The 10,000-nt window shown below is 38.7% G+C and overlaps 1 protein-coding gene across 1 annotated transcript in view; it reads left to right on the top strand.

Moving 5' to 3' along the window:
• Positions 1-7,475, top strand: part of LOC143036291 (uncharacterized) — a 151,213-nt gene extending 143,738 nt beyond the window's left edge. Inside the window, exon 6 of the mRNA XM_076203540.1 lies at positions 7,204-7,475. Within this exon, the coding sequence (XP_076059655.1) occupies positions 7,204-7,460 (257 nt within the window). The 3' untranslated portion in view covers positions 7,461-7,475. The remainder of the gene's footprint in view (positions 1-7,203) is intronic.
• Positions 7,476-10,000: the final 2,525 nt, after the last annotated feature.

The following is a 10,000-nucleotide window of genomic DNA, read 5'->3' on the forward strand; positions in this document are numbered from 1 at the left end:
ACCATAATTCCAATCTATATGTGAGAATGAGTTCCAAAATACTAGTAAACACAATTGTCTTGCATTCAATGGGTACATGTCTATCTTTGAATACTGAATACAACATAATTTTGTTGTTGTATTTGCTAAATCTATTATTTATTTCAATCTTCTGTAAGTTTTCTTGGTTGAACATGACTCCTAGATACTCTCTACTTGTTTTAGTGTAATCCCATCTATTGTAATATTATACTCTTCCCTTTATTTTCCAACGTGCATAACATTCTATTCATTAATTTTACTTTTGTTTTTCTCTAGTTACATTGTGGTTTTACCCACCTTCCGTTTTCTATCAATATTTCACTCGCCTCTACATTTGTCAACGTTTCGCTATGATTCTCAGTATCCCAGTGTTGAACTTTACACCATACAGCCCCCGTCCACAGTTCCCTGTTACCTTCTGCGACCCCAAACAAAAATGGAAACTGATCGCAAATTTACATTAATACACTAGCCGTGTCGAAATACTTCATGCTGATATTACCAGCTTCCATTGCACATAGGCATAAGCTGTCCACAAAGCATGCAAATCATTTGGTTTTGTATATCTAGTTGATTTAGTATTGAGATGCCCTCTTATCCACAAGAAGCTAAGATGAAAGGGTGGAATGTGTGAAGGTGGGTGCTTGCCTTGGGTAGATACCTCCCTTATAACGGGGAAGAAGTCTTTTGGTATGTAGATGGCAGATAAATAGTATTGATCTTATAGACAGTTAGTGTATGCTGTCATATGCGTTTTCAAAGTCCACAAAATATTTTATATTATGAAATCTTTGTCCATCTCCAAATCCACATTGGGTTAACCTCATTGGGTTAATCCCAATATTAACCTCCACAATTTTTTTTATCTTTTTATCAATGATTTATGAGGATTCTATACATATTATATAATGAGCTAGTGTCCTTACGCTTCTAACATGGTTTTGACCCATTGGTGAAATAACAGGTTTTCGTCACTATTTAGAAATAATTTTGTTAATCCTAATTCTTTTATCAGTTTATAAAATTTCGCCTTTCTCTGATAACTTTGTAATTTTTGCTTTTAACTTCCAGTGGTATCAGTGTAAGCGTTTCCCAACTCCATCTTGCTCCAAAGGGACTTTTGGATTTGTCCTCTTCTATTATTCTCTGCCGCGTTTGATTTTTTTCTTTTATTTCATTTTATTTTAGCTATGACTTTTTCTGTCTTTAACCTTTTTTCCCCGACCTTTCCTCGCCGCTCCTTGAAATATGTAGATGAACAAAGGACACAGAAGTACTAATATTTAAAAGAGATTTGTGAAGTACTGGGCTCAATATGGAGAAGATGGAGGAGGTACTTTGCAGATGTAGCTCAAAGAGGATTAAATTAATACACACACATACATACATAAATAAATACATAACATATAATACATACACACACACACACACACACATATTATATATATATATATATATATATATATATATATATATATATATATATATATATATACACTTTAGAAGCTCTGCCAAGGGATTCAAACCCTGACCTGTGCGTGCATAATCACGAAGTCAAGCCGCTAGCGACTGAGCGTCTTGACTTCGTGATTATGCACGCGCAAGTCAGGGTTCGAATAACTTGGCAGAGCTTCTAAAAATGTTCAATCTGTCTTAAACATACACAACATATATACACATATACATATACAAAAATCACACAACCTTGACACTTTGAAGTACAAAAAAAAATCACACTAAATTGGAAAAGTAATAGATCGAACGTTTTCATCAACTAAGTCTCGTTTCATACGTATCGACTTTTCGCCGTGCGCCGTCCACGACATGACGTCGTGCTCTCAGATAACCCCGGGTGTCTCTGGACGCTTTCACACGTAATCGTTGTCGTGACATGTGAAACTCAATAGACACCCATAGTTATTTGAGAAAACGACGTCGTGTCGTGGAACAAGATCGTTCCAGTATTGATAAACAATCACTCAGTCCGTTACCCCTTGTCTCTCTTACAGAAGAACCACGGCCCATAGGTAACCGCCCACGGTCACTGTTTCAGGTCATAAGTCCCTTAGTGAAGAGATTTTGTGTTCTTGTTTGGAAAGGGTGAATGGAGGACAGTGTAATGTGTGTGTCATTGTGACTTGTTGAAATAGAATAGAGGCTGAACTGCCCAAGCGTTGTCGGGGGAATTACCAGGTCGTAGTCCAGATCGTTCCTTTTGTATGGTCCGGGTGGCTCAACGCTATCGTCTTTCCTTCGTAATAAGCAGTCGCTAATGCAGAGGTTCGGTCCTTGCGGTGGAGCTTATTTCCACAGTGTAGTATGAAGTGTTCTGTGAGATATATCTATTTTCAATACGATTATTCCAAACTAATGTGTCTTATTTGAAAAGAGGCAGTGGATGACAATGTTCTACGAAATATTTTTTTGTTAATCGTGAACTTATCTAATATATACAAACCATAGATTAAGTCTGTAGCGTCACAATCCTGTCTTTAGTGAGACTGGATTCCCTCTTTACAATTTTCTAAAATCCTTCAGAGTCAATGCAGTGGTCAAAGATTCTTCTATGCACAAAAAGCACATTAGAGGTCAGGTCAGGTCAGGTCAGGTCAGGTCAGGTCAGGTCAGGTCAGATTGTACACTGAGATTGTTTTAACCTATTCTTGTTTTCACTGTCATTCCATTCTGCTAGTATAACATGTGAAACAATGTTTACATGGGACAGAACATACTCGTACACATAACTCAATACTTTCCAAAGACTTTCTGATGATAATAATAATAAAAAAGATATATCCACTCTATATCTCTACCATGTAAACATTTTTATAAATGTGTGTCTCTCTGTGTGTGTATGTGTGTGTGTGTGTGTGTGCCTGCGTATGTGTGCTTCTGTCTGTAAGTATATGTGCCTACATATGTACACGAGAGCGTCCGTGTACGTGTACTCTTCTGACTAACATCTATATTCAAGAGAACGTGTGTGTGTATGTGTGCGTGTGTATGTATATGTGCGTGTGCGTGTGTGTGTGCGTGCGTGTGTGCGTGTGATCTCACAGGTCTGTAGTCTTTACGGGACGGGTGGGGTCGCCTCATGCATACATATGCCTTTTGTGAAGTTTGCTTATAAACGGCGCCAGATTTTCTTTAGGCGGAACAAGTGTGTGTAAGGCTTAAGACATTGGTTGTCGGTGTGGTGGTGACGTCACTCGTGAATCACTGCCCCCCTCACCTCCCACCCCACCCCACCCTTCCCCAACCTTTACCCTAACCACAATATACATAAATGCATACATACGAATACACATATATACGCACGTGCATACATACATACATGCATACACACATATACATGCATACACACATACATAATACATACAAACATTCATGCATACTGTACATGCATATACATAAACTTAAGCACATGTATGTGTGTGTGGGTGTGGGTGTCTGTGTGCTCTACATATAAAATCTTTCTCTGTCCAGTCCGGCAACGAGAACACAAATGGTGTCTGCATTTTCCTTGACAAGCGAAATGACAGTAGAGTAAGCCTCCTACGCTCTCTCTCTATCTCTCTCTCTCTCTCTCTCTCTCTCTCTCTCTCGGGCATAGACATTCTTCTTGTCTGTCTCTTGTGTGTTGTGTCTTGTGTCTGCGGATCTACTGTGTCTAGTGTAACTATGTACGTCATCCGTCGTCACTAAGTTGTGTGTGTGTGTGTGTGTGTGTGTGTGTGTGTGTGTGTGTGTGTGTGTGTGTGTGTGTGTGTGTGTGTGTGTGTGTGTGTAATGATAAAATTATGATAATCGTAATAATAACAATGATAATTATAACTGATAATTATACAATAGTAATAATAACAATAACAATAATAATAATAATAATAGTAATAACAACAAAAATATAAAAATCAACAAAAACAATAGAAATAACAAAACAAAAATAACGACAAAAATAACAAAAATAACAAAAACAACAATAACAATACTAACAAAATAACAGTAACAATACTAACAAAATAACAGTAACAATACTAACAAAAATAACTAAATACTAACAAAAATGACAATAACATTACTAATAACGATAACAATAATGACAATCATAACGATGATGACAATCATAACGATAGTGACAATCATAACGATGATGACAATCATAACGAAGGTGACAATCATAACGAAGGTGACAATCATAACGATGGTGATAATCATAATGATGATAATCGTAATAATGATGATAACCATAATAATGATAACCATAGTAATGATAAACATAGTAATGATAAACATAGTAATGATAAACATAGTAATGATAAACATAGTAATGATAACCATAGTAATGATAATCATAATGATAATCACAATGATAATCACAATGATAATCATAATCATAATAATACTCATAATAATCATAATAATAATGATCATATTAATGATAATCATAATAGTAATAGTAATGACAATAATAATAATAATTATAACAATGATAGTAATAATGATGATAATGATTGTAATAATAATGTTAATGATAATGATAAAAATAATAATAATAATATTATTAATCGGTTTATTGTGCTAACAGTAATACAGCGATAGACTAACAATAGACAGTTTGAGCTAACTTTAGGACCAGCCTAAATTGAGTTGACAATATATATATATATATATGTGTGTGTGTGTGTGTCTGTGTCTCTGTGTGTACGGATCTACCCTTTATTAAGTAAGTAATCAACCAACCGACTCTGATTCAACATACCAGAAATTCTGTATTCGCATAATCCTTCCCTTTCGTCTCCTTCCTTCCTTCCTCTATCCCTTCAACAATACATCTACCCCTAAAACTCCCCTCCACCCTGCCCTATCCTCGTCCTATCCTCCTCCTCCTCTATCCTCCTATCCTTCATCTCCGTGCAGTCACTCTCTCCCTCTCGCCTCCTTAACCCTATCTCTTCATCCTTCCACTCTACCTTCCCTATCCTCCTCCCCTCTTCTCCCTCTTCCCTCCCGACTCCCAGATTGGGCAAGGAGTCGTAAGACTACACGATCCCAGTCTGCCGCATCCCCAAACACTCCCTATAAAGCCTTCACACGCAGGTCCCCTGGGAGTCGGCTCTAACACACTTCTCACACTCCCGCTGGGAGTCCTGGACGCGTCAAAAAAAAAAAAAAATGTGTACACACATACACACACACACACACACACACACACACACACACACACACACACACACACACACACACACACACACAAACACACACACACTGTGGCACAGTGGTAGAGTTCCCGCCTACCACTACGGCGGTCCGGGTTCGAATCCCGCCCAAGGCTAAAATAGTGCCAGTATCGCTGCGCTGCGAGTCGTTACTCCACCTCTCGTGGGCGGGGAATTGTGTGTGTGTGTGTGTGTGTGTGTGTGTGTGTGTGTGTGTGTGTGTGTGTGTGTGTGTGTGTGTGTGTGTGTGTGTGTGTGTGTGTGTGTGTGTGTGTGTGTGTGTGTGTGTGTGTGTGCGTGTAAGGTCGTATTACCCATAGATCAGTCATATATGAGCTCTGAGCTCTCTTCCATGAGGGAAATAGCTGTCGATCACGAGTCCAACACGTGATCCAAGACCATGGTGGTGAATCACAAACATGCACGCACGCACACACACACACGCGCGCGTGCGCGCGCAAGCACATATGAGGAACTGTTTAAATGTTTTCCCATAGATCTCTTCGGAAAGAAACGTTGGACTGGTATTTGTTGGGCGAGTGTGGGGGGGGGGTAGTTTCTGCCTCAGCTGCTTTTGGGTAAAAAGTCGCCGGTTGCCCGCTCTCCTCGTGTGAAAAAAGTAGCATAACAATTGTGGAAAGTAGAGGAAGGAGGGAGGAGGGGGGGAAGAGGCAAGGAGGGGGGGAAAGATGCAAGGAGGGGAGTAAGGTCCGAATAAGGAACTTTATATTATATATATATATATATATATATATATATATATATATATATATATATATATATATAATAGAATGGATGTTGTAATGATACAAAGAACAAGTGATGATGGGCCCTTAAGGCATTAACCAGCGATTCTATTCTTAGAGACAACATCGCGCAGGAAACAGAGTTGTTGTTGTTTCTGTTGCTGCTGTTATTGTTATTATTACTATCATCATCATTATTATTATTATTATGAATTACTACTATTACTATTATTATTACTATCATTATTGCTACTATTACTATTATCATTATTTTTCATTCATTAAAACAATGCTGCGTGACTCTAGCCCGTAGAGGCGTCAGTAAAGTCTATAAGAAACCGATTACAAGAGATTTTGAAAGTGTATATGAAGAGACCATGCCGTGTGGAAGAAACAAACTGATCCTACTGAGCGGTGAAGCTGAAGCAGGCTTGTGTGATTTCCCCGTGGTTGACGAATGGCACTGAGAAGAAGAACGAGATGAGGAGGATGGAAACAGGGAACGAGAGTGTGGCATAGACTTACGGTGGTATTCTTAAAGAAAAAAAATTATTTCCCTTCCAAGAATTTATATAAGATTTATATAAGGAAATTTTTATATAAGGAAAGATTTATAAAAAAAAATTAAGAATACCACCGTAAGATTCTTACGGTGGTATTCTTAAAAATATCTCTTTCCCTTCCAAGGATTTATATAAGATTTATAAAAGGAAAGATTTATATAAGGAAAGATTTATATGAGGAAAGATTTTTTTAAGAATACCATGTAGTGAGGGCTGAAACTATTGGTTGTTCTATGTAAAGATTAGATAACTTTATATATAAGGATGATAGATGGTAAAGGACATGGAACTGCCTAGTGTAGGACATATGGTCTCTTGCAGTCTTGTTTATCCCTATGGTCTTATGTGTGTGTGGATGGGGGTGGGGGAGATGGAAACGCCAACTAACTCTCCGTGAGTCACTTAACCATTGAAACTTGGAGTAAATTTTGAGTAAGATTAAGTGTTATGAAGGAGAACGTGCTTTGTAATCGCGTTTATGACATGGTTACCAGAAATGATGTTAAAAAGAACTTCTTCTCTTCCTCTTCCTCCTCCTCCTCTTCCTCTTCTTCTTTCTGTCCAACAATCTCCTTTTATTTACTTACTCATTATTCATTTGCTTGTTTACTCTACTTACTTCGATTTGATAATCCAACATTTTTTTTTCATCCACAGCCACAGCAAGTGCGCCCCCTTCACTCGTCTCCTGCTCACCAATGCACGTATTCCTGCTACCTGCTGCCCTCCTGCTGCTCACGCACATCCTCCTGCTGTCCCATCTCGCCCCTACTGCGCTAGCAGAGCACCTGCTCTTCGCACGGAGTTCCCTCCTACTGGCGTCACAATCGGTGACTTGGCCAGTTTCTGCTCCTCAATTAACGCACCCGCCGCTTGTTCGGGGAAGGTCGCCTACCAGGAGTAGAGACCAGTAGGCCTCGACATGACGTCATATCGCCCGAAGCAGCACATTAAGAAGCTTCTTCCTCGCTACACAGAACGGCCATGCAAGGGGGAGGGGGGGGAAGGGAAAGAATTCCGCTGTACATTTCGGGGGATGCTCCGTGGGGAGTGGGACTAGAAAAGGAGTTGGGAGAAAGGGATTCTTCTTCAGTGATTTTTCAGGGATCGCTGGAGCGTTCACTGGAGTTTGCATAGTGTACATTTGGAGTTAAGGTAAGTCCGCTGAGCCTAGCCGACGAGCCTACACTGCAAGGTTGCAAAACACCCCATTAGTGTGTTGTATAAAAAAATAAATAAACGAGTCTTTGCCTCAACATTTGAGAACTCAACTCGTTATGCTTTCTATAACTGTTTAAATATGTATAGAATATAGCATAAATTCTAGTATGTCTGGTCTACTTGTTGATACGTGTGTGATATTAAAATATATATATATATAATAAAAAAAATCACGGAAATTTTCAACTCAAAACGAAACGTTCTATAACGCGGAATGAGAACGCCATAGCCCTTGTAACGTCACGTGACGCCATATCGCTTGACGTGACGTCTCATGACGTCACATCAGCGTCATGAGAGCCGTGACGTCACTGCCCAGACTGGAAAATCATATATCCTGATTCAGTGAACTAAAAACATCGAGCCTGTATACTCACTGACACGCGTCAGAGGTGAAATAAGGAGTGACAGGACAGAGCTGTTTTATGAGATGCTATTGGCTGCAGACAGTTGTCGTTTTTTCTGTCCCACCGCACCAGAAAAAAAAAAATTAAAATAAAATATAGGAAAAATGCTCAATATCGATTCGCTATATGCAGGTATATACAGTTTAGGGAAAGGATTATTCCTGGGAGGAATTTTATAGGATTTCTTTTTTCCTTCGCGGTTTGTACCCCTGCTTGCCGACTTTCGACGATATGTCGAGGCGGTGCGTCGACATAGGCAATCAGGGCAGCCAGCCGCGGTTCTTTTTTTTTTTAAGTCAGCACGCAGGAATGCCAACAGAGGGAAGGAAAAATTAATTAATAAATAACTAAATAGATAAATAGATCAATGAATAAATAAATAAATGAATAAATAAATAAAAATATTAATCAGTTAATTAACGTAAATAAGTCAGCACGCAGGATTGCCAACAGAGGGAAGGAAAAATAAATAAATAAATAAATAAATAAATGAATAAATAGATCAACTAATAAATTAATAAATAAATGAATAAATAAAATAAATGAAAATATTAATCAGTTAACTAATTAATGAATACGTAGATAAATAAATCAAATAAATACTCAAATAGATAAATCAATACGTAAATAGATAAACAAGTAAAAATATATATAAATTAGTGAACAGATAAATATCAATAAAAGGAAATTAAATGAGATAAATAAAAAAAAACGAGACAGAGTAAGCCAAATTGAAATAAAAAAAAATTGAAATAAGATATAAGATGAAGTCACCTCTCGTTTTGAGAATTACGCTCAATGCTACTGAGCACCGATTCGGACTGGCGCTTGGATCGGTTCTGGATGGAACAGCGAGAGAAAGCGCCAAGCGACAAAGTAATTTACTTTAAAACTACCTTTCACCGGACTAGGGGAATACTTTCTACTATTATTTACTTTTTATTATTATACTTATGGAAATTTACCGTTAGATCTTACCAGATAAGACAGGTGAACTTGACTAGAAATCTAGGTTAAGAATTCTAGCTTTCTAATGGTAGAGTGTTCACTAGGTCTGGTGAAAGACGTTTTTTCTTAAGTACGGACTTGGAGTCATCAGATGGGGGGCGTCTACCTGTTTTGGTCAGTTTACTGCATGTGCTCAATTAGAATTAGTGCGTGTGTGTGTGTTTGTGTGTGTGTGTGTGTGTGTGTGTGTGTGTGTGTGTGTGTGTGTGTGTGTGTGTGTGTGTGTGTGTGTGTGTGTGTGTGTGTGTGTGTGTGTGTGTGTGTGTGTGTGTGTGTGTGTGTGTGTGTGTGTGTGTGTGTGTGCATGTGCCTACATCCATGTGTGCGTGTGTATATTTATGTGTATGTGTGTGTGTGTGTGTGTGTGTTTTGTGTGTATGTGCCTACATGCATGTTTGCGTGTGTATGTGTATGTGTGTGTGTGTGTATGTGTATGTGTGTGTGTGTGTGTGTGTGTGTGTGTGTGTGTGTGTGTGTGTGTGTGTGTGTGTGTGTGTGTGTGTGTGTGTGTGTGTGTGTGTGTGTGTATGTGTATGTGTCTACATGTATGTGTGCGTGTGTATATGTATGTGTATGTGTGTGTGCGTGCGTGTGTGCGAGTGCGTGAGCGTGTGTGCATATACTTCCTTCATTGCAATGTACTTATGCTCGTGGGTTCACGTCCCCCACCGTTCAAAATCGGCCATGGATTTTGCCTGAACTCTTTACTCTCTTCGCCACAGCCCTTACCCTTCAGTCACGCCTTCCTTCTCTCCTCCTCTCTTCCTCTCTTTTCTTTTTGTTTATTATTTCATTTCATGTGCAATTATATGTGTATG

Source organism: Oratosquilla oratoria, chromosome 20 (assembly GCF_046742065.1).
Source record: "Oratosquilla oratoria isolate Oo_2021 chromosome 20, ASM4674206v1, whole genome shotgun sequence".
NCBI classification, from domain to species: Eukaryota; Metazoa; Arthropoda; class Malacostraca; order Stomatopoda; family Squillidae; genus Oratosquilla; species Oratosquilla oratoria.